The 24267-nt window shown below is 65.0% G+C and overlaps 1 protein-coding gene across 1 annotated transcript in view; it reads left to right on the forward strand.

Annotated features, from left to right (window-relative positions):
• Positions 1 to 8603: 8603 nt before the first annotated feature.
• The window catches only part of ADAMTSL2 (ADAMTS like 2), a 33749-nt gene continuing 18085 nt past the window's right edge, over positions 8604 to 24267 (forward strand). The window contains exons 1-9 of the mRNA XM_047093904.1: positions 8604 to 8693; positions 9243 to 9385; positions 10042 to 10117; positions 11143 to 11245; positions 11617 to 11762; positions 11900 to 12023; positions 14503 to 14583; positions 17160 to 17335; positions 23436 to 23784. Coding sequence (XP_046949860.1) covers positions 8604 to 8693; positions 9243 to 9385; positions 10042 to 10117; positions 11143 to 11245; positions 11617 to 11762; positions 11900 to 12023; positions 14503 to 14583; positions 17160 to 17335; positions 23436 to 23784 — 1288 coding nt within the window. The remainder of the gene's footprint in view (positions 8694 to 9242; positions 9386 to 10041; positions 10118 to 11142; positions 11246 to 11616; positions 11763 to 11899; positions 12024 to 14502; positions 14584 to 17159; positions 17336 to 23435; positions 23785 to 24267) is intronic.

Below are 24267 nucleotides of genomic sequence, written 5' to 3' on the forward strand. Positions count from 1 at the left end.
TTAGATGAGCGCATACACCTCCGTGACCCATGCCGTGTCCCCGTCACCCCAGGATGTGCCCGCGTGCCCTTTGCCGGCACAGGCGGGCGCTGGCCTGATTTCTGCCTGATTTTGCCTGTTCTGGAAACCCACACACATGGAGCTGTGCAGCACGCGTTCTCGTGGGTCTGACTGGCATTCGCCCCACCAACAGAATGTCCCCGAGGTTCGCCCACGTCGTGGCAAGTGGTTCCTTCGGTCGCGGGGCGCGTAGCGTTCTACTGTTCGGGTACGCCACGCTTTGGTTCTCGTGGGAGCCGGACCGCGGAGTGTGACCGTTCCGGGGACAGTAGGGGCGCCGGGGGAGGGTCTGCCAACGCATCTCAGTGTCTCAGAGAGGGGCCTGGCTACTCCACTTTTCCTTCTGCAGAAGAGCAACCAAAAACCCTTTCCATAAATCTCATTTCTGACCTGAGCTGGCCAGAGCCCGCTTCTGCTGTTTGCAATGATGCATTTGGTCGTGTCATTTTTCTGCGTAAGCGCCTGCCAAGTTTCCAAGGCATCTACCGCCGTTGGGGTGAAGTCCAAGTGTCAGGGAGACCACGGGGCCATCCCCGGCCCCGGTGCCCCCACCGCACACCCCGCTCCCCACCGTGCTCTCAGACCCCGTAAGAACATGCTTCCCCCTCCCCTGTTCCGGTCCCTCTGGTCGCTGTCCGGGCCGTGCCATCCGTGGGGAGGCTGCCCCCCGCGCTGGCCCCCAGGCAAGCTGATGGCGCTCCTGTGCTGAGCCCCAGCCTGGCACACGGTCGGAGTTCAACAAACACCGGCTGAATGAATGACTTTGTTAAGAGAATGAATGAAAGTCCGAGGAGGCCAGGCGGCTGCACATTTCAGTCTGGCACCTAGCGGCCAGTTCCCTGCCCCAAATGGGAAAACCAGATCCTGCTGCGTGCAGCTCGGGGCCGGAGGCAGGCGACCCCATGCGGGCCCACCCCTCCGCCCCTCGGCTCCTGCCCGGCCCCGGCCCCGGCCCCCAGCCCCCAGCCCCAGCTTCCAGGAGTGGAAATACGAGTAGATGTCAGGTGTCCGAGAACTCTCTGGAGCCATAAACCCTGCTCAGAAGCAGGAAAACATTCCACAGTTGGTTTTGTGCAGGAGTGTGTGTGTGTGTGTGTGTGTGTGTGTGTGTGTGTGTGTTTTCTTTGCAGCTGTAAACTCCAGGGCCAGGGCTGTGAGCTTGGGGAAGGGAAAAAGAGAAGGGGGAGGTGGTGGAAGCAAGGGTGAGGCCGCTTGTACATGTGTTGCAGTGATTAAGGCAGAAGGGGGCCGAGGGGGGCCGCCCCCAGAGCGGGGGGACAGGTGACCAGTCCGGGGGCAGCCCGAGGAGCCCCTGTAGCGAGGCCGGAAGTGCAGGGACAGCGTGGAGCGGGGCGGGGGGGGGGGGCCTGCGTGCGGCTCCCCTCTGAGACCTGGCCGCCTGGAGACCGACCAGCTGGCTCGGGGGAAGGCGTCCAGCTCCGAACAGGACTGAAATGACCCTCGGCTCTCCCTGCAGCAGGCGAAGCGATGGGCCTGGGGGCTGGGGGAGGGGGAGGCAGAGTGGAAGGCAGGCGGCTGCTTCCAGGGTCGAGCTGCCTTCGGAGGTGCAGGGGCAGGGGGGGACGGGGCCGCTCAACCAGCGGCCTGAGCAGCAGATGTGCAACCCCCCCCCTCCCTGCGTTCGGTGACCTCCGCCTGCCAGCCTGCCGTGGACACCCTCCCCCACCGGCCCCCACCTGCCCACGTCCCAGCGCACACCCTCCTTCGGCCTGGCCGCTCTCGCCTTCCCCTGTGGCCCTCAGCCTCTCCTGACGCCCGGCGGGGTGTGGGCTCCCCCTTGCAACCCACCCCCCTCCACACACACACTGTGTGTGTCTTGAAAACCACTGGCAGGCGCAGACATTTATTCAGCGCCGGCCATGTGCAGGGCCCTGTGCCAAGCACTCTTCCTACTTTGCCCTGTCGGGTCCTGGCAGCTGCTAGAGGGTGGGGTGGGGGGTGGGGAGGGGGGTGGGGAGAGCTGCCTCTGCCGTGCCCATTTTACAGGGGAGGAGACTGAGGCCCGGAGAGGAGCAGAGACTGCTCGGAGTCTCCCTGCGCGGCGCCAGGCGCCATCCCCGCTCCGCCCAGCAGGTGGCGCTGGCCCGGGGTTGCTGGGGGGGGAGGGGGGAGGGGTGGGGGTGAGGGGGAGGGGCGGGGGGGGAGGGGGGAGGCCCCCAGGGAGCCCGCCCGCCCGCCCCCCGTCCATCGCCCCCTCGCCTCGGAGCAGGCGGGTTTTATAGAGGTGCCGAAACGCCTGGAATGGCACGGAGCCCCCGCCTCCCGGACAGCTGTCTGTCTGCCCTGCCCGCCCGGAGAGCGGAGCCAGCGGCTGCGCCTGCGTCCTCCCAGCTTTGAACACCCGGCCCGGAGCTCCCGGGCGGCCCCTGCGCCTTGGCTCCCTGCGTAGGGGTGCACCGAGGCGGGCCCGCACCTGCGGAGCGGGGCCGGGCTCTGATGTTTTCCAGCTCGTTCCTTGGGGTCCGCAGCCCGGACCGCTGTCCGGGGCCTCTGCGCCGTGCACGTGTCGCGTGTGTCCGCGCTGTGTGTCTGCGACGGAGCTTGTGAGAGCAATCATGTGTCGTCCTCAGCCGCAGGCTGAGAATTAGCAACCCGAGCCACCCCCAGCTTCTGAACGCCTGCCACGTGAGCCAGCCGGAGCACGCCGCCCCTGCCTGGCTCTGGGGCTCTGGTGTGCCCCTCGCCCAGCGAGCCTCAGTCTCCTCATCTGCAAAATGGAGCCCGCGCTGCCCCTGCCTCCCAGGGTCGTGGTGTGGAGCCCTGAGCAGCAGCCCGGCCGCCTGTCTGGCCTGGGGCTTCGTCTCCCTGGGGGTTGCAGAGGCTACTGGGGCCTCTCATGCACCCGCCACCCCCCCCGCCCCCTCCCTGTTCCATATCTGGGTGGAATCTGAGAACCAGAGAGGTCTACCCATTTCCGGGGTTCCCCCGCTTGAACTTCGAGCCTTGGCTCGACAGAAGAAAGGCCGAGAAAGTTGGACAGGGCAACAAAGAAGTCCGTCTGGTGGTCCAGCCTCCCACCTGCTGACCCCCGTGGTCTGCAGGGGGAAGTTCTTCCCGGATGTCCAGCCCCTGGGCCCGGGGCAGAGAAAGTTGTCATCTGCCCTGGGCTGGGCAGGGAGCTCACGGGGTCCCCAGAGCTCACGGAGCTCCAGACTGACGGTGCTGGGGCTGCCCTCGGGGGCCTGGTCCTCTTCTGGTGTCTGGCCGGTCACCTCCAAGCTGGCCCCTCGATGGCCCAGGGCCTGTTGGGTGGGAAAGCTCTGCTGTCAGAAGGCACCCAGGACGCCTCTGGGGGGACAGAGAGAGGAGGAGGAGGGCAGGCAGGCCGCTGGCGGCCGGGGCAGGGGGACCCGCCTCACACACGCTCTGGCCGTGGTCCCCATGCTTCTGGGCTCCGCTCTGGACACTTTGCCGTGCAGCACAGGGCCTGGCTCCGTGTGTGACTGTTCAGCCACCAGCACCCCCAGCCCGTCACCCCATGGCACCCCGCGCCCCTCCCGTGCCCTGGATCTCTCCTCCTCCCTGAGCCTGCCTCACGGTCTGCCTCCTGTTTTCCCACACCCCTGCTTGGCGTCGTCAGAAACGTGCCTGCTTTCCCGCTTCCAAGCTCCTCCTCGGACATCCAGAAGGCTCCAGTGGCAAGACATCTCCTAAAACACAGCCGGGACCCACAGGTGGTGGCGGGTGGGGTCTCCATGCGGCAAAGGCCCTGGGGGACGTCAGCAGGCCAGCAGGGAGCTCTGCCTCTGGAGAGCAGAGAACCTCAGAGGACAGGGGGCCCTGGCGTCAGGAGCCACCACACACATCCGCCCCTTTGTTAACCGAGCACCTACTACGAGCCGGCCCCACAAAGATGCCCTGTGACCTGGGAGCGGCCCCCGCTCTGTGGGGTGTCAGCTGCCGGTCAGGGAAGAGCATTCTGGCCCGACATGAGAAGCCTCCACGAAGTCCCAAGGGCTTCCTGGAGGAGATGGCCCTAGAAGATCGGCTGGGGGTGCTGAGCATGTCCAGATGGGTGCAAAAGAAGGGTTCCACAAAGTGGGGAACAGGACCTGAGACAGGGGCTCAAAATACTCGTAGTGACTCCAGGGAGCCCAGACGCAGTTTGAACCATAGGAGGGACCCAGCCAGGAGGCAGCGACCCCGCTGGGTAATTTGTGGGGCTCAGCGCAAAATGGGGGGGCCTCTTTCCTCCCCGATTCTCCGGACGGACCGTGTTATTTTCTATCCGAGGGGTAACGCCGTGTTCCTTTGGGCACGAGGATACTCCCGGGATGAGCGTTCACCCTCACGGGTACCCGGGACCCCGCCCAGCGCGGAGGGCAGAGGCAGTTGCGGTGGCTGGGTCAGGGCTGGCGGGGGTCGGGTGGTCAAGAACCGGGGAGGCGGAGGGAGGTGGGCCGTGCGTGAGCCAAGGCTCCAAGCCCCAGTGCGTGCTCCCTCGTCCCTTAGGATGTCACTTCCAGAATACGGATCCAAGCGTGACATCATTAAGACTTTCAGTACAGTGACGGCCGCGAGCGTGGGTCCCTTCTGAGCACAGCGGCCCCGAGGCTCCTCGGGAGGGCGCTCTGGGTTCCTGCCCCGAGAGCCTGGCTGGGACCCTGTGGAGTGAGTCCCCAGGGCACCTATGGCCTGTGGCCCAGGAGGCCCACCCTCACCAGCTCCCCCCAGGCCACCAGCAGAAAAAGCAGCAGGTGCAGCTCCCTGCGGGTCTGGAGTTTGGGGGCTCACCGGTGTCCCTCGGGGGAGAGCCTTGGCGGGTTCCTCCAGGTGGAGGCCGCGGTGGGGCGGAAGCGTGGCAGGCACCTGGGAGGGTCACACACCTGCAGGAGGTCGCAAAGCCAGGGGGGTGGCAGGCCTGTCTCCCGGGCACTGCCCCGCCGGGCTCAGAGAAGGCGCTGGGGGTGTTTGTGTCGGTTGGCCGTGGGGTCCCTCCCAAGGGAAACCATTAGTCACCCTGGCGCTGGCTGGCTGTGCAGCCAGAAACGCTGGGAGTTTCGGGCCCGTGCCAGGGGGTGCCGGGCCCTGGCGCTCGGCTGGAGGGGAGGGGATGGCGGCTGTGTCTGTGAGGGCCGGGGGGGGGGGGGTCTGCGCGTGGGTGCTTGTGCTCCAGACGGTGCCCGGGGACAGGCTCCGTCCTGTCTGCACTTCGGCACACCGGCCGCAGGGGGCAGTGTGGAGCTGGGTTCAAGTCTTGGTCACAGTGACTATCCCAGCGGCCCCAAGGGGAACACGAGATGGACAAGACCCCCCTCCCCCATGTTCCGGGGAGGACAGATATCATGGGAGAACCCTGCGGACGGAGAGGACGCGATCGGCAAGAGTGTTACCGGATGTGGGACTTGAAGCCTCAGTCTGTCCATCTGCAAAACGGGCGTAGCGAAGATGCTGGCCTCATAGCTCTCGGTGCCCGGGAAGGGCTCCACGCACGGGAGCGGGCGGTGCTGTTTTACTCTTACTCCTTCTCCACTGTTCCTGTCGGCGGCCAGACAGGCCACAGGGACGGGAAAACTCTCAGCCACCCAAGGTGGCCGCCGAAGGAGCTCACCGTAGCTCGTCTGGCAGGGAGGATGGAGGGGAGGAGGGGGATTCCCCAGGTGCCCGTGCGGGCCTATGACCCCTGCGCAGCAGAGGCAGGGGGGCGGCTGAGATGGCTCAGAAGACCTTACATGGTGGGCTCCAGGAGGACGGGCTCCAGGGAGGAGGCTGGCGTGTAAGCGGCGGGTGCCAGGCCCTGCTTCGGGGACCGCTTGCAGAGTCCGGGGTCCTCCCGGCTGCCCGGGGGCTGGAGCGTGTGCTGCCGGCTCCGTCCTCCGCTCCACACTCTGACTCAGCAGGAACACAGGTCTGGCCTGCCAGGGGCTGCCCGACTGGCCTGGGCCCAGCCAGGCTGGTTCCCCAGCCCCCCACCCCCACCCCCCACCGGCCCTGGCCATGTCGGCCGTCCGGTCAGCACCCGGGCACTTCTGTCCCTTCCCCGGAACCCTTGGCTGAGCCGTCACTGGGTCTCCCTCAGTCCCTCCGCTCGCATAGGCGTCTGCTCCTCAGGAGGACCTTTCCAGGGCCGGCCGGGTGGCCCGGACCTCACCTTTCCCATCCGTAAAACGGAGCCGTCAGACCGGCTGTCTCCTACATCCCCCGGACCCCGTTCTGGGGAGCGCCGGAGGACCGGATCCCCTCCCGAGGCAGAAGCCGGACCGGGCCGAGGCTGGGGCCGGGCTTTGCCACCTCCAACCTCCCCCGTGACCCCGGGCCCGCGGCTGCTCCGCCTGGACGCCCCAACGCGTGTTCCCCGTCCCGGACCCGGGAAGGCGGCCTCCCCGCTCGCGGCTCGCTGCTCTGGGCCGCCGCCGAGGCCGCAGTCGGCAGGCAGCTGGGCCGGCCTGGACGGGCTCCAGAGGCGCGGAGTGGGTTAAAGTGTGCGCCAGGCCAGCCGGCGGCGGCGGGCGGGGGAGCAGCCTGGTGGGAAGTGTGAGTTCCTCCCTGTCTGCCTGACAGCTATAAAGGCGGCCGCGCCACAGAGCCGCCACTGGGCTGCGCGCCTCCCCGGGAACCCCCTCTCGTGGGTGCTCTTTGAAGTGGAGGACGGAGGCGGCCAGGGGGAGGAGGAGGGCGGGCGAGGGGCAGAGCCCGCGGCCCTCTGCACTCTGAGCCTCCCCCTGCTCCCGGCACCTGGCGCCTCCCTCGCACGGCGGCTCTGCCCCCTTCCCCGGGAGGACGACCTGCTGACCCGGGGGCCAGGTAGGCCACCTCCGCCTTCCCGCGTTGTACCCCCCCCCCCCCGCGGCCCTCCCGGGGCACGGATGGAGCTCTGAGGGGGCCGGGGGCCGGAGCATCTCCCGGTCCCCCCCCCCCCCCCGGGGAGCCGTTATGTAACAGGAGGAGGGCTCACGGGGAGGGGTCCGGACCCTCAGCGCGTGGCGACGGTGGCCCCTCAGCTCCCAGCCTCGGGCGCCTGAAGCCGGTCTTTGCACGGCGAGCCTCTCCTCCCGGCCGGTGGCTGTTTTTGGACCCCAGGGAGGGATGGATCCCGCGTGAGCCGGACCTGGCCTGTGGCCAGCGGTGTCTGGGAGCCTTAATGAAAACCAAGTGTGGGGCCGGCTCAGCACCTGTCTTGGGCTCAGCAGGCAGGAGCTGGGGCACCGACTGGCCAATGGGGCTGCCGAGGGGGGTGCTCTGTGCTTGTGTGAGGCTGGGGGGGGCGCAGGAGGGGCTGTAGGTGGAGGCCTGCGGGGGAGGGGTAGCAGACGGGGGGGGGGGGTGGCAGGCAGGCAGCCGGGGACGTGGGGGTCTCGAGGACTCCGGCTCCAAACTCCAGGGTGACATTCTTAGGACGCACGGGCGTCACTGGCGGGACTCCCGCAGATCTGCAGGTGTCAGCCCTGCAAGGGGAGGGGGGCAGATTTGGAGTTGGCTTCGGGGCTGGCGGGGGGGGGGGGCGACTTTCACACCTTCTTCCTTGAAAGTAGCCGGGGGCAGGGGACGAGTCCCTGAGTCTACTGTGGTCGGGGGGGGGGGGGGCGGCGGGTATCTGGCCACCTTGCCGTGTGGCTTTGGGCAACTTGGCTCCCCTCTGTCGCTTCCAGGCTGTAGGGGGACAGGCTTGGCGGCTTCTGAAACCCCTTCTCTGACCTGCTGGCAAGTGACACTCAGGACCTGAGATAGACCCTGGACAGAGGCCGCCGAAGGCCCCCGTGCCTCCCTTCTAGGAGGTAGGCGTCCACACAGCTGAGGCAGATAGGGGAGGCTAAGGGCTCCCCTTGGTTTGACCCCTGGCAGGGAGGTCGAGGGGTGTTTGGGGCTGACAGTGCTAACTTGTTGGGGAAGAGACAGCCCCGTAGCTCTGGTCTGCCCTGACTCCACACCCCGGGGGACAAGGGAGGGACACAGGCGCCTGGACTCTGTGCGGCCTGAGATCCCTGAGGGTCCCGGGCCCGGCCCCCTCCAGGGCAGGGGTAGCAGGGGCCAGGGAGGGGAAGGGGCTGGCGGAGCGGGTGGCATCCATGGGCCCCTCCAGCGGCCCCGTGTGGCTGGCAGGGAGATCACTGTCCCAGGTGGGCAGCTAGCACTGAGCAGGTGAAAATCCCCAGGGGCTCTTGTTCAGGCCAGTCCCCCCAGTGGAGATGGCGGCCCGAGTCCTGGGGCTTGGCTCCCTCATCCAACGGGTGCGGCCTGGGCCTGCAGCCTCCTCAGCTGTCCCTGCTTTTCTCCGCAGGCCCTCTCTAGGGAGCTCAGGTGGTCAGAGGCAAAGCACACATCCCTGTGCACCCTTAGATGGGAGGTGGGGCAGGCTTTGCAAGCTCACCGCTACCTTGGTTCTCGTGCCTGTGGCAGGCATTGTTAATTGCTCACCCGCCTCTCCCAACGGGGCCACCAGGCAGCCACTACCAATCAATCCCCGAGAGCCTCTGGGCCTCGGTGCTGGGCGGGCCCCCAGGGCTCTTCCCTTAAGTGGACCCTCCTCAGCTGTCAGAGGAGCTGGGTCTGGCCTGGCAGTGACCGTGGCCTTGCTTCCTAGGATGGGTGGCAGACGGCAGCCTTCACGCTGGGTCTGGTCCCTGCTGGCTGTGACACTTCTGGCTGGGCGTGTGGCATCTACTGGGGCCACGGTGAGTGGGGAGCAGGGTCCCTCACCCAGATGGGCTGAGGTGGGAGGGGCTGCGCGGCAGGTGTAGGGCACGTGTCCAGCGAGCCCTGCGTGCACTCCCAGATCCCCACACAGCCCCGGAATACGTCTTACGAGCCGGTCAGACCAGCCCCTACGGGGACTCTGGCCACTCTGGAGCCTGGCTGATTTGGGCAGGATGGGGTTGGAGGGGGCTGAGTGCTTCCTTCCGAGCAAAGTCCTGGAAGGAGGCGTGTAGACGGGGCGGGCTTGTGTCCCGCAGAACCCAGGCCGGGGCCCAGGCTGCTCGGGAGAAGATAAACAAGGACGGTGTGGCCTCAGGCTCCCGCCAAGCCCCCAAGATGTTCCAGATCCCGAAATTGGGAGGGCTTAAGGCCCACGACTTCCGGGGAGTTCCCTCCAAGACCGCCCTGGACACCTGGGCGGGGGTGCCGAGGGACCCAGCCGGGCTGTGTGCTGCTGACCACAGCAAGGGACGGTGGGCCAGTCCCGTTCCAGCGTCTTCTAACCTTCCGTGGGGACTCTCGCCCAGGACCACAGCCCGACGTCCAACAGCCTGGAGGGGGGCTCGGACGCCACCGCCTACTGGTGGGGAGAGTGGACCAAGTGGACGGCATGCTCCCGCAGCTGTGGGGCCGGCGTGACATCCCAGGAGCGGCACTGTCTGCAGCAGAGGTGTGGGACTAGCACGGGGGTGGGCAGCGGGTGACAGGCGGGTGGGGGCTCAGGCCGGGAGGGGTCTTCAGGCGGAGGTGGCACAGGCCAGGTGAGTGAGCCTTCTTGCTGGCCTGTCAGGGCCGAGGCTCCCGACGGGTCCTGGGCGACCGTGTCCTGGGGTTCACCCTGCCCCGGGGCTCTGGGGACAGACAGCCCTTTTGTGAGAAGGCGTGGTCTGTTTCTTGGGATTTTTTTCAACGAGGGGCGAGGTCTTTCCTGGTCCTTCTTTTCTGAAGACCCGAGTCGAATTCACACGGGAAAAAACATAGGATATAGTGGTTACCATCGGGCGGGCCTGGGTTCCAATGTTGCTTCTGCTACGTCCTTGCTGTGTGACCTTGGGCAAGTCGCTTCATCTCTCTGAACATCAGTTTCCTCACGTATGGAGTCGTACGGAGTAAACGTTCTTGGTATCATTATCAGTTCTGTGTACAACCCTGGGCTCTATGCCGGGGGTGCAGAGGTGAATTGGGTATCTTCCCTCCCCTGGGCTGCGGTGGAGTCGTGGGGGGCCAGAGGAATTAGGGGGGGGGCTTCCGGGGCCCAGCCCAGAGGCCGTCTGGAGCAGCCCGCGGCCCCCAGCCCCCAGCTCAGAGCCCGGGTCTTCCCTCCAGGAGGACGTCGGTCACGGGCGCGGGGAACAGGACCTGCACGGGCACGTCCAAGAGGTACCAACTGTGCAGACTGCAGGTGAGGCCCCGCCTGGGCGGGACCGCAGCCCTACCCCCAAGCTCCTTAGGCCGGTCTCAGGTGGCCCCCCAGACCCTCCAGGCACTCTGCGCCGGGTCTGCCCTTACTTCCAGTCGAAGAGAAGGAGGGTGAGGGGTCCTGGGCTCAGAGCCCCCTTCACGCCTCGGATCACGTCTGTGCTGTGCACGCGCAGGGGTGAGGGCTGGCTTCTGCTGGGGGCGGGGGCTCACGTGCGGCCTCTAACGTGCAGATCTCAGGCTGCTTACAAGCCCTGTGCCAGGTGCTTGCTGGGAGACCGACAGTCACCAGGCGTCCCGTCCCCTGCCGTGAGAAGTCTCACTGCAGCTCCCCAGGGGGGACAGGAGATGCTGACTCTGGCTCAGCCTCTGGGTGCCCTTCAATGGGGCCAAACCAGTCAGGACCTGAATTCCCCTCCCCCCGCCACCACCCAGAACAGGTGTGGGGTAGAGAGACAGCAAGCCATAGGGGTCTTTGCGTCCCCGTGAGCGTCTCTGGGTGTGTGCACGCTCGAGGAGTTAGGGCCTGAAGGGAGGCGGGCGGCCACAGCTCCTGTGTTGGCATCGCCGGCCTGCTCCCCCACTGGACGCTTGTGAGCTCCTCCGGAGGGAGACCCACTTACCCCCCGGCGTGACCAGCTGCCCCCCACCCCCAGGCCTCCCCCCTCTGCCCCGGGGCCGCAGGCGAGTGGGCCGAGGCCGGGCGCCCCTTCCGGCCCCAGGGCCTCTGGGGAGGAGGCTGGGGTGGCGGGGACGTGGAAGGACCCTGCCCGGAGCACCAGGAGGGCCAGCGCATGTAGGCGTTTGAGGGACGGCAGCAGCCCTTTCGGTTGCCCTCTGCTCCTTCCAGAAAGCGAGCGGGACTGAGGGAGAACGAGAGGCCACCCCAGCCCGGCCGCAGCCACTTCCTGCTCAGCCGGGACAAAAATGCCTTTGTCGGGCCGAGTTCCTCCTGGAGCCTCCTCTCTCTCTCTCTCTCTCTCTCTTGCTCTCTCGCTCGCTCCGCAGGAGTGTCCGCCGGACGGGAGGAGCTTCCGGGAGGAGCAATGCATCTCCTTCAACTCCCGTGTGTACGACGGGCGGACGCACCAGTGGAAACCCCTGTACCCCGGTACCAGGCCCTGGGCTGCCCAGTGGGGAGCAGAGTGCGAGGGCGGCCCCTCCACACCCGACGGCTCCCTTCTGGGGACGGTGGGGAGGGGACACCCTGGCCCGGGGTGGGCAGGTGGACGGTGAGGCCCGGCGGGAGGGGTCAGGTCACAGGCCGCCGTGAAGAGGAGTCGGCCTCTCTCACTCACGGAGCAGGTGCCGGGCCGCCCGGGACGGTCCGTAGGGGGATCCGTCCCTTCCGCTCTCCCCGCCTCGGTTCTTCCGTTCGTGCAATGGGTGGGAGGAGCTAACGCGGGTGTCGGGGGGGAGGGACAGGAAGTTCCTGAATCCCCCCACCCCCCCCCACCCTGAGACCCGCCGTCTCCCCGTCAGACGACTACGTCCACATCTCCAGCAAGCCGTGCGACCTGCACTGCACCACCGTGGACGGTCAGCGGCAGCTCATGGTCCCTGCCCGCGACGGCACGTCCTGCAAGCTCACCGACCTGCGAGGGGTTTGCGTGTCTGGAAAATGTGAGGTTGTTAAACATTGTAGCAAAAGTACCACTGGTCTCACTGCGCTGACCGCCCCGCCTGTCCTCCTGTGGCAGTGGCGGCCCCGGGGGCCCGGGTCGCAGCGCCCTCCCAGCGGCCCTCTCCGCCTCCCTTCCTGCAGCCCATCGGCTGTGACGGGGTGCTCTTCTCCACCCACACGCTGGACAAGTGTGGCGTCTGCCAGGGGGACGGTAGCAGCTGCACCCACGTGACAGGCAACTACCGCAAAGGGAATGCCCACCTCGGTAAGAGCCGCGGCGCCCCCCCCCCCCCCACCACTCCCCGCGCCTCACCCCTCCCCGTCCGGGCCCGCTGCGCGCTGTCTCCGGCCTTGGATGCCTCCTGGTGAGCTCCTCTCCCTCGCTCTCCGCCACCTGAACGTCCCTGCTGTGCCCAGGCGGGCCGGCCAGGTGCTCCGGAAGGCCCCCTCTGGCTGGGGATACTGAGCCGCTCTTTGTTGAGCGCCTACTGAATACCGGGTGCCTGAGTGCACCCTCGCCTGGGGGATCGTGTTTGGCCTCTGCGGCAGCACCCAAAAGGGGGAAACCGAGGCACAAGTCCCATCCTCGTGTGAGGCTGATGCGAGATTTGAGTCTGCTGCCTAAGCCCTCCAACCCGTTTCGCAGAGTCGGCCCCTCCCTTCCCTTGGGCAGTGGCTGGTGGGTCACCCAGGGTGCCCCTTTAGGCCTGGCTCTGCAGGGGCTGGCGGGGGGAAGGGTGGAGGGCAGGTGGGGATTTGGGGGTCTCTGCCTGTGACAGGACTTTGTACTTTGCAACGGTGTCACTTTAGCACTCAGTACTACGCTGACTGCATTTCTGCGTCTCTCCAAATGCTCGTGGGGTCAACCTGGGTTATCACAGCCTTCAGACTGGGAAAAGCAGGGCGCTGGAAACCCACTTAGCAGATGGGGAAACCGAGGCCTGCATGGGAATTGCCTGCTCAAGGTTCCCGAGCGAGACTGGGCAGGTCCGGACTAGTTGGAGCCTCCGTGGACCCGGCTGTCGGGGACCCTGACCGTGTCCACCCCACACAGGAGGGATAATTTCAGAGCTAACGTTAGGGCTTAGACGAGGGGCCCGGGGATGAGTCTGCTGGGCTGAGGAGGGACTGGATGAAGACCGCAGGGAGGGTCTGAAATGGAGGGCCCAGGGCAGAGCAGCTGGACAGGTGTCTGAAGGACCCACAGCCAGCGTGACAGGGAGAGGCTGCTCCTTGCCGGGTCCCGGGACGTGTAGATGGCAGTGTGTGTCTCTGAGCACCTAAGGGCCGTGTCCCGTGGGCTCCCGGCGTGGGGGCTGGGGGCTGACGCTTCCAACCCCGCCACATCCACGTAGTCCTTCCTGCGCCCGGGCCGAGGCGTTCGTGCCTCGCACATTACGAGGCAGGTCCTGGACGGGTGCCACAGACGCGGGAACAGGCAGAGAGGGGTGAAGACACTAGTCTGAGGTCACACAGCCGGGAGTGGCAGAGCGGGGTCTGAACCCAGACAGCCTGGCTCCTGGGCCTGTGGTCCTAGGCGCTGACCCACAGTCTCCCCTGATAAATGCGAGCGCCCGAACCACGCCGACGGCCCCGGGCCGTGCAAGAGCCGCTATTAGATGCGCAGGAATCTTGTGAGCCGGTTGCTAATTTAAAAATGAACGTATTTAAACCCACATTTGAATAAATGGCAATTAAGCCAAATCATCATTTCCTGTTCATTTCACCGCTGTGTGTATTATGGGCGTGTAGGGGAGACGCTGTCGAGGGAGGCAGGCTAGTGTGTGCCTCTCCCCTGCTCTGCCTGCACCCGGCCCAGCCCTCGGGGAGCCCGAGACGGGCTGGGGCGGGGGTGGGGGTGGGGCGCGGTTTACACTGCAGACCAGAGCTTCCCGCTCTGCCCCCCAAGGAGCCACTCAGCGCACTCTGGCTCAGGGCCTTTGGGCGCCTGCAAAGGGGGGCGAGGGGGGTACAGGTGGACTCCCCTCGCTGCCACTGTTCCCTCCTGGGAGACTTTTCTATCTTAGGGCTTTCGGAACCTCTCCTCTGGGGTCTCCTCCCCAGACCACCCTCTAGGCCGTGCTGGCAGCACCCGTCCCTTCCTCAGACCCCGGCCCCCCTAGACCCTCAGTCCCTCCGTTGGGCGTCTCCGTGGGGGTCCCCACGGCTGCCTCCCCACCTTCTACGGCCCTCAGCTGTATTTGCCCACCTGCGTCTCTGAGTGTTAGCAAGTCTGTTAAATCAACATGGTGCTGGGCCAACACGGGCCTTTAAAATAGTAAGAGTGACTATGCCCTTGGGGCCAGGCCCTGTGCTATGCAGAGATCTTCCCACATGACACAGAGTGGGAGCCATCATCCCTGTATGCAGATGAGGAGACTGAGGCCCAAGAGCTCCAGTGACTTTTTTCAGAATCATCTTGGTGACATGTGGCAGAGTAGGACCCAAGTCTGTTTGACCCCAGGCAGATTTAAGGTCCCTGTGGCCCACGGTGTCCCTCCAGAGGGGCTGGGGGCAGGGCCTTCGTAGGAGAGGGTCACGGAACCTGGGTGAACCCGAGCCCGTCCCCGGGTGGCACAGTGCGTTTCTGCAGGGCCTTGGACTCGTGTCTGGGCCCGGGTGCAGCTGTTGAGGGTGGGGCTGCCTTTAGACAGCACCCCTCCCCCACCAAGAGCACAGGAGGGAGGTGACTTTCCAACTGAGCGGGGCCGGCCCGCGGCTCACTGTCATCTGATGTCCCCCAGGTTACTCTCTGGTGACCCACATCCCGGCCGGTGCCCGAGACATTCAGATTGTGGAGCGGAAGAAGTCTGCCGATGTCCTAGGTACGCGTGCGGGGCCTGGGTGCTGCCTCGTGTGGACTTGTGGGTGTGTGTGGGGCCACACGTATGGGTGGATTCTTGACCCTGGATCCGTCCTGCAGGACAGAGTCAGGCCCCAGAAGCCAGAACTTGACCTGGCTGTGTGTGGACGTGTGTGTCGGGGGGGGGGGGGGGGCTCATAGGGAAGCTGACCCCACCCCCACACGTGACAACCCTAGTGACTTCCTGTCCCTGGAGAGCCTGGCCCAGGCCAAAGCTGGAGGTGCTGGAGGTGGGATCTCTGACCGCCCCTCCCCCAGGGCACAAGGATGAGACTCAGGAGGCGAGTAGGTTGAGGTAGATCCAGAGCACGGAGGTGGCCCGGCTGGAGGCCTTCAGCCGCACGAAGCAGAAGTGAGACTCAGACTCGGGCCTGGCGGCTCCCTGGTGGAGGTTCTCGCCCCTGGATGGTCTCTGCGGGGCAGCTGGACCTTGGTAGGTCGGGGGCCTTCGACGACGTGAGGATTCTGGGCTTATTTGCATAAGTGAGGCCCCGAGCTGATGGCAGTTTCTGGAAAGGCTGCCTCTGTAGTTGGAGCGTTGTCCTGACAGCCTGCCCTGTCTGTGCCCCCCGGGACGCAGCCCGAGGCCCTTCTGGCTCAGGTGGGTGGGTGCTGACACCACTTAGCTGCTCTGCACGTGGCCTTGCCCTGGGTGGGGGCGGGCGGGGGGCCCCGGGCAGGGAAGCTGGTCCCGACGCCTGGCTCACTCGCCCGTGTCTCAGGGCAGCGTGGGAGAGCCAGGACGGCTGGGTGAAACCCGCCCTTCTCGGGGGACGCCGCGGGTGGGGACTCTGCTAAAGGTCCCCGCGGTGGAACCTGGGCTCTCGGCCCCCACACCAGCAGTTCTGCACACTCCAGGCCCCCGGCCCCACCACCCGAGTTCGGGAGCCAGGCCTCTGCCAGGCCGGTGGCTCTGTCCCCCGCTGGGAGGGTGGCGAGGCCAGGAAACACGGTGTTCTCAGAGCTGGCTGCAGAGAAATGGCTCTTGAAACAGCCGCGTGGAAACAGCAAGGGCAGCCTCGGAGCAGAGGCAGAGCCGCAGGAAGGAAGGTCGTTACTGTCAGGAAACAGGCTTTGGATGCCGGCCGGGATTTAACCCTATGCACATACCTGGAGGCCGGGCCGGCACGCGCCCCAGGAGGCGCAGCTTGGACCCTCACTCACGGGATTTTCTGACGTCGCTGCGTCGAGGGTATTTTTCCAGCAGACGAGTCTCGCTTGCTGCGTCTGCCTGATAATAAACGGATGGCCCCCCCGCCCCCCCCTGCTCGGATTGCATCAGGAGCTCTGGAAACTGAACTCTTCCCCTCCCTCCGGCCAGCTTCCGGAACTGGCTCAGAGGACACCCTCTGAAAGACACGCTGTCCCCCACCGTGTGGAGCCTGCCTCCTCACTCCCATCCCCTGGGCCCGAGTCCCCGAGCACCCTGCGAGCCCTCCGCAGCCCCAGGGAAGGGCCAGCTGCCCTGAAAAATCACCCCAGCTCTGGAGAGTCGTCCCGGCCTCTGGGGTTGGCAGGAGACGGGCTGCTGAGGGCTGCACGCACGTTCCTGCTGTCTGGGCGTCATCAGGCTTGGGTCAGGCCCTGGGAGTGGCTGTCCTTCTGAGGTCCTCTGTTCCAAGTGTCCACCCACACCCCGTCTCAATGAGAGGGTGACTGAGAATGTGCCCGGGGCTGCCCTCAGCCACGCCTGGGAGAATGGACTGATGGGGTAAAAGGTCAGCCTGGTCACGGCAGCACGGGCCACAGAATGTCATGGCTCCCGGTGTCGGCACGGCACTGGCCAGCTTGGGGTGGTCTGGAAGGGCCTGCCGGCGCTGGTGGGACAGCGTTCTGGGCCAGGCAGGCCAGGGCTGCAGTGTCGCTCAGTGTGGACCCTGGAGGGACATGGAGGTCCCCTCCCCATGTGTGGTCCCCTGCCTTCCCAAGGTGGGAAGCTGGGCGGGGATTACTCACCCAGGGTCACAAAGCTCAGTGTGGACCCTGGAGGGGCATGGAGGTCCCCTCCCCATGTGTGGTCCCCTCCCTTCCCAAGGTGGGAAGCTGGGCGGGGATTACTCACCCAGGGTCACAAAGTGAGTTCTCAGCAGGGCCGGGCTGATGGCCCTGCCCTGAACCGGCCAGTGCCTGCTGTCCAGAGCACGCCTTCCCCGGGCGCTGACCTCCTGGTCCACTTGGCCGCTTAGTCTATGCTACTCTTCACCTCGCAGACTCTGGCCTCTTTAGAGGTGACCAGAGACACCAAATGGGCCCCGGGCCAGCCACCTCCACCTCCTGATGGGAAAGTGCACTCACCTCTCCTTAGCATTCGCTGGCTTGGGCCACATGCTGGACACGGTCGGAGCTTCCGACTCCCCCACGAGAGGAGGTGTCCTGTCTTCGGGGTATTCGGGGAGGGTCGCGGGGGTGAGCTGGCCACAGGTGCCTGAGTGAGTGATACTGGCCACTCCCTGTCCCCCCACCCCCACCTGCCGCCCCGTCCTCCCTGTGGCTCGTTCAGCTCATGTGACCAGGTGGCTCTGCCCTGTGCTCCTTTAGCTCTCGCGGATGAAGCCGGCTTCTACTTCTTCAACGGCAACTTCAAGGTGGACAGCCCCAAGAACTTCAACATCGCGGGCACCGTGGTCAAATACCGGCGGCCCATGGACGTCTACGAGACCGGCATCGAGTACATAGTGGCACAGGGGCCCACCAACCAGGGCCTGAACGTCATGGTGCGTGAGCCGCGGGCTTCGGGCCGCCAACGCCGTGCCGTGGCCCCAGGGTGTGTGTGCACGAGGCAGCGTCCCCGCCCGGCGTGGTGAGGGTCGTGCTCGGTCACTCCTTGTGCACCCATCCGCTCAGGGTTTGATTCCTGTCCTTAGCCTCTATCAGCTCATTAATGCGTTGCTTCATTTGCCCGTCCCCTCGCTCACCCAGCCACCCACTGTCTCAGCCCTCACCCAAGTAACCATTCATTCATTCACTCATTCATTCATTCACTTGCCACGGCCGTTAGCGCCCCGGTGGACTGCAGTCATCACAATCTGCGGGGTTGCTAAGGACAGGAAGTAGACGGGGACGCGGGCCCCCTCCCCCACTCCATAGTTGGGGGTTGGTACCCCCCGCGTACTTCCCTGCCCCGGCCGCATCGGCACTGTGGCCTCTCTGCCAGGTCCTCAGTGCTGGGGGGCCCAGGCAGTGCCTGTGGCCCCCCGCTACCCCCACCCCCCGGATGCTCACGGTTTCTGGGGGCACAGCACAGGGGCGAGGAGAGGGCGGGAGAGTTTGGACCTGCTCTGCTCAGCTCCCTGGGAGCGTTCCCATGGCTAGCGTCTAGAAACAAGTGTCGTTGCTTGGTGGCCCGGCGTCGAGGAAATGTACAAGGACTCGTCCCTGGAAACAGGTGACGCCCAGGTGGGCAGTTCTGGTGTTTTTCAAGGTCTGCGGGTGTTCGTGGAAGCTGAGGGGTACGGCGGGGCCAGAGCCCACCCGCCCGACCTGGCGTGATTTCTGGATCCCGCCGTGGTGGGCGTTTAGATCCTCACTTTGTAGACAAGAAACCCGGGCACACAGAGATTACGGACTTGCCCTCACGGACCTGTTGGCGGTGCGGCCGGGCTTGGGGCCCGGGTCGGCCTGGTGCTGGAGCCGGTTGTGTGTCTAAGTGCCCTGCCGGAGGGGTCTCCAATCGCGGTGCCCCCCCCCCCCCCCCGCCACCTCCCCACACTGCTTCCTGGCTGCAGAGCGTCCCTGGATGGCCCCAGAATCTAATGGGGGCCACGTATTTCTTCGCCTGCCCGTGGAGCTGCCCCTGAGGCCGGCCGGCCGGCTGCCTGGCTTCCCTGCCTGCCCGCAGGAGCCGTGTTGCAGGCCAGGATCCCAGGAAGGGTCTGTGAGCGGTGGGGTTTAGGGTGTGGTGACAGGAGCGGTGGCCGTGAGGGGGGTGAGGGGGACAGGCCTGGACAGAGGGAGATGTTGAGCCCTGCTGCCGGTGTGGTCAGAGCCTCAGCTGATCCCAGTGGGGGCTCTGGGGTCGCAGTGGCCCCTCGAGTCCCCTGGACTTGAGGCGGAGAGGTGTGGCCCAGTTGCTGGAAGCCACGGGGATGGGCGTGGCCTCGGGAGAGGCGGCTCTCTTTGGCCGAGGGACGTTCCTGGGGGCAGGGCTCGCTATGAACTGTCCCCAGCACACTCCAGGCAGCCCACTGAAGGGTGGGGCCCGGGGGGCTCGCTGCCGTGCCCGCTGGTACCCATTTGCTGGGTGGAATGCTTGGCAGGAAGGACTCCTCTAGAATTGTGGCTGGCTTCCTCCCCGGGAAGGCTGGCGAGGTGACCGGCAGCTAGCCTGGGGCTGCCAGCCAATCACATCACTTGCCTCCTGCGCTACCCACTCCGCAGTCTCCTCTGCTAGTCTAGGTGGCTCACCTGGCCAGGTGTCCCTGTCCCTCCTACCCGAGGGGTCTGGGCTCCCGGTTTCGGGGCCCTTTTCCATCCCTGTCCTTGTCCCGTTGCCACGGGCAGGGCGATACCAGGAGGAGCCCCAGTGGGGCAGCAGGGAACCAGATATATTCTCTGCCCCTAGGGTTGAAGCATCCTGACACGGCCTTGGTGGTCAGGGTCAATCCCTCTGCTGGGGCGGCCACTCCTCTCCCGCTGCTCTCTGCGCACAGGGTGCCAGATGGCGCAGGTGGCGGTCACAGCTTCCCGTTTGTGGAAGTGTTTCCCTGCATCAGGACCTGTAGACCTGCAGACCCTAAGCCGCAGGGACTAGAAACCCCAAATGCCCACTGGGTCACTGGGAACGATTGCGGAGGCGACTTCCATTTTGTGCTTCCCGGGCCCACGCTGTCTGCCCGGTGGGGACGCAGCACCGTGTCGGGGCGATTCCTTGTATACTGCGTCGTGGAGGGCACCCCGGCCCCTCATCCTCGCAGGGTCCTGCCCTCTCTATGTGGCACCGTGGCCTCAGCGTGCGCGGTCGCATCAGGCCAGAGCGTCTGGGTGACGCAGCCTGTGCATCTGACGGTCAAGTGCCTGCTGAGGCACCTCCTTTGCTGTGACGTGGGTCCCTTTGTCCGATGGCAGTGTCACGTGCCATCCTGTCTCAGCGGATCAAATGCTCTGGGAGCCCCTGGGTTTGGGGGCCGGAGGCGCTGTGGTCAGGGACGGCAACCTCGCGGTCACTTCCCTGCTAGGACAGAAGGGCGTCTAACGTAGCCCGCTGGCCGTCAAAGAGCTGACGGCCCCTCGAGGCACGGTGCCGCATGTCAGTCTCTGTCGGTGCTGGGGGGCTTGGTGAGTGACCGCCCTTGCCCTTGGGGCCACGCATGGTGCCCATCCTTGCCACCGTGGCTATCCCCTTCATGCACCTGTTGTGCCATCACAGTGGGGGGACTGATGGCAGAGGCTGGCCTGTGTCACCTGGCAAGGCCATTTCACCTATAACCTGGTGTCCGGTGTCCCTCCCATGGGGGGATGCTCCCGGGGCGCATTAACGAGGGACACGGCGACTCCCATCTTCCGCCTATGGCATGGACCCATCCCCACGTGTCTCCTCCAGACCTCCTCACCCCCTCTCAAAGCCCTTTCCACCCGGGGTCCTGAGCCACCACCCAAACCATGTGCACCGCCCACGAGGCAGTGTGTATTCTCACCTCGGGCTGCTGTGCTTTTCCTACAGATTAGATGATCCCACACGCGCCCCGTAGAGCCCCCCGGGAGGAGTTTCCCTCAGTGCAGTTTTTTTTGAAGCCACCCCTGAACGGGGCTCCAGTGAAACAGATCCCGTTTTCCGCTCAGACCGCCCTCCCCCGCCCCGTACCAAGCCGACGCGTCTCTGAATCAAGTTTGGCCCTTTCTCTCCTCTCAGACTTCACCCTAACGGTACCCCGTGCACCTGTCGTTGTGAGCCGAGAGATGTCAGGGCAGGGGCCTTGGGTGATGAGAGTCTCAGTCACCTGCCGAGCCGGCGGGCTTGTCCTCTGCTCTGATGGTGCCTAATCCTGGGTGGGACATTTCCATCTTACGACGGGTGGCTGCGTAACTCCCGGCTGCGTCACTCGGTGGAGTTCGGCTCTGGCTGCGTGAGTCACTCGATGTCCCGTGGTCAAAGGGTTCCATCTCTATAGGGCCTGGTAGCACGTCACAAGCTCTTTTCAACGTTTATTCATTTTTGGGACAGAGAGAGACAGAGCATGAACGGGGGAGGGGCAGAGAGAGAGGGAGACACAGAATCGGAAACAGGCTCCAGGCTCCGAGCCATCAGCCCAGAGCCCGACGCGGGGCTCGAACTCCCGGACCGCGAGATCGTGACCTGGCTGAAGTCGGACGCTTAACCGACTGCGCCACCCAGGCGCCCCACAAGCTCTTTTCGAAATGATGTGATATTTGTCGTGGGTGGCATGGCTTTGCTCCAGAACGCTGGAGGACTACGTGATCCTCTTCCTGTCAAGGCTTGCCAGAAACCTCGTGTGACATCTTTCCCCGCTGCTGTAGAACCAGCTGGGTGTTATGGCCCAAGTGGCAGGCTGTTTATCCCGCAGCCTGGACCGACTGTAGAGCCCCTTCTCCTCAGCACCCCCACTGAAAGCTGGCAGCTTTTACCCAGTATGTGGATTGGATCCACGTTTCTGGATATGTGCCGTGCTATGTCCAGAATTCTTCCTCTGCCCTCTGCTTTCAAGGGCACGTCCTGGCATGCCCTTAGGCCACTGACCCTGAAGCGTTCGCCGATGGGGGTGGGGCACTGGGTCTCCACAGGGTTCAGTGTAAGATCTTCTGGAATCCGTAGGCTTTCCAAGGCCTCCCGCATCACTTCCTGTTCAGCTGGCCTGGTAGACATGATGTCACCAACGTAGAGGACCCGTGTGATGTTCTGTAGAACGGTCCAGACCCCCCTGTACCGTATGACGTCGAGGAATGGGGCAGTTAGCACGGCCCCGGGTACAAACCCGCACGTGTATACTCTTGTCCGTTCCAGGTGAACGAACACCACTTCCTCCTCCCCACGGGGGTGGAAAAGAAGGTGTTTGCCACGTTGGTGGCCACAGGTGATCGACTTGAGGTCATGTTAATCTGCTCCGGGAGCTGCATCTAGGGCTCCCCGTCATCCTCCCGGATCGGTCTTGTTTTCACGGGCGCCAAACCGTTGAGTGAAGCGGGGCACATGGGGACCACCACCTGGCATCCTCCGGCAACATTAGGAGTGGCTCTGATCTCTGTAGTTTCCCCAGGATGCAATTCTGTTTTGGATTTACTCTCTTGGATGGGCATGGGGGTCAGGGGTTGGGGTCACGGGCTTCCGCTGAGCTTTCCCCGCGATGGTAGCGCATACCCTACAGGCTAAGGAGCCGACTACCAGCAATGGACTTGGGAACTGGGTAAGCCTTGGACCCAAGGTGAGCCACGCTGGGCGCACTGTGAGCCAGACCTGGGCCACACTTGTTTGTCACCCGCAAGCTCTCACGCTAACAGGGGGCGATGATGATGCTTTGGGTCCCTGATAAACAATGACAACTTGGACCCTGGTTCCCAAATGTCTGTCCGTTTCTCCAGCAAACAGTTAACCAAGTCAACGGCTGTAGGCTCTTTGGGGGAAGAACTGGGAGAATCATTACCATATACGCTTGCGGGGGGTCCTTTGTCCTGGGGACCTGGCCGTTCCATCATTCAGTGGATTCTGGGTCCAAACGCTGGCCCAGGAAATGGGATAGGGCTGTGACTTTTCTGGGGCACCTGTCCTCCGCCCCCTGAATATCCACCCTTGATACGTTTTTTTTTATTTTTTTAAATTTTTTTTTTCAACGTTTATTTATTTATTTTTTGGGACAGAGAGAGACAGAGCATGAACGGGGGAGGGGCAGAGAGAGAGGGAGACACAGAATCAGAAGCAGGCTCCAGGCTCCGAGCCATCAGCCCAGAGCCCGACGCGGGGCTCGAACTCACGGACCGCGAGATCGTGACCTGGCTGAAGTCGGACGCTTAACCGACTGCGCCACCCAGGCGCCCCTGATACGTTTTGATCTTACATGTTGAGAAGCCCCTTTTCTGGTCCCACTTATTTGTCCGGGAGTCCTTCGTCCCATCCGCCGTGTGCAGACGTCTCTGTGGGTCAGGGCTCCCGGCCACCACGTCGGCCTCCCTTATTCTGATGATCGTGGGGAGTCTGGTTCTATCACAGCATGTCCTGGCATCTGCCCTGGGCTGCGGTCACTCAACGGTGTCCCTCGAAATGAAGTCAGTGCCTTCTCGCTGGCCAATTTCTTTTCACGCCGGTGAACAGGATGTCCTGCAGGGGGCTCCTGCAGGAAATGGTCACCTGGCGAATTTTCCAGCCTTTCCCTCCGCTCCCACGCTCCCACTACCTGCTCTGCCTTTATTCTCCACTTAGTGCTGGCCTCACTTTCTCTAAGCTTCCAGGAACCACCCTGGGGGGTGCACTGGCACTTTCTCTCAGAGCTACACCCGGGGTGGGAATAAAGTGCAGATGGGGTTTTAGTCGGCTTTATCACTTAGAGCATCCTGTGTGCTCGGGGCACCCTTCCCGGCCTGCGCCTCGAGTGGACAGCTCTCTCTGCCCCGCCCTGGGCATGCGCCCCTGTTCGCGGGGCTCTGGAGGCCGGCTGCCCTTGGGGAGCAGCACAGCGCGGGCAGGGGCACCGTCCTTCAGTCGAGGGCGCGTCCCTGGGAAGGGCTTGGCTGTGGGCCGCAGCCGGGGCTGCTTCTGGTGGCCCGGGACCCGAGTGCAGCTCTCCTCTGGGGGCTCGTGGCCCACGAGCCCCGAGCCGCTCCCGGCTTGTGCGGAAGGGGTGAAGTCCCGCTTCTCCTCCTCCCCAGGTGTGGAACCAGAACGGCAGGAGCCCCTCCATCACCTTCGAGTACACGCTGCTGCAGCCGCCGCACGCCCACCGCACACAGCCCGTCTACTACAGCTTCTCAGAGCCCGCCTCGGAGAGCGCGGAGAGCCAGGAGCTGGACGGGGCCGCGCTCCTGGGCTTCCTGCGGCACAACAGCTCTTTCTACGGCCAGGCCTCCTCGGAGCGGCTGGGCCTGGACAACCGGCTGTTTGGCCACCTGGGCCCGGGGATCGAGCTGGGTCTGAGCAAGGGCCGGGAGACCAACGAGGTGTGCGAGCAGGCCAGCGGCAGGGCCTGCGAGGGACCCCCCAGAGGCAAGGGCTTCCGAGGTAACCAGGAGGGCCGGGATCAGGCAGGGGCTTCCCAGGGAGGGGGCCTTGGGCAGAGGGTCTTTGGGCCCCCGCGGCCGGCAGACGAGGCCGATGAGAGGCTCCTACTCGCGGCTCTCCTGGGACAGGCACGGCACGGGCCCCTTCGCACATGCCCTGCTTTCCATCCGTTCCTCCAGGGGGATACGGGTGTCCCCACTTGACAGAGGTGGGGGGGGGGCTGAGGCTTAGGTGGAGGCTGGGCTTTCCCACATCCACAGTTGAGCTGCGGGTCAGACCCGGGACAGTCTGTCCTCAGAGCCCGTGTGCTTGCTCATTTGGTAGAGGCAGACGGCACGCCACAGTGTGGCAAGAGCTCTGGAAGGGGACGACCGGCCAGTGAGGGGGCACGGGCGGACCCTGAGTTCTCAGAGAGCGTGGCCCCTGACCTGAGGGTTTGGGAACCAGTGAGGAGTAGCTGGGTGAGGCTGTGGGAGAGGGTGG

Source organism: Lynx rufus, unplaced genomic scaffold (genome assembly GCF_022079265.1).
Source record: "Lynx rufus isolate CCGP_SWC_20201006 ecotype Redwood Valley unplaced genomic scaffold, mLynRuf1.p SCAF_36, whole genome shotgun sequence".
Taxonomy (NCBI): domain Eukaryota; kingdom Metazoa; phylum Chordata; class Mammalia; order Carnivora; family Felidae; genus Lynx; species Lynx rufus.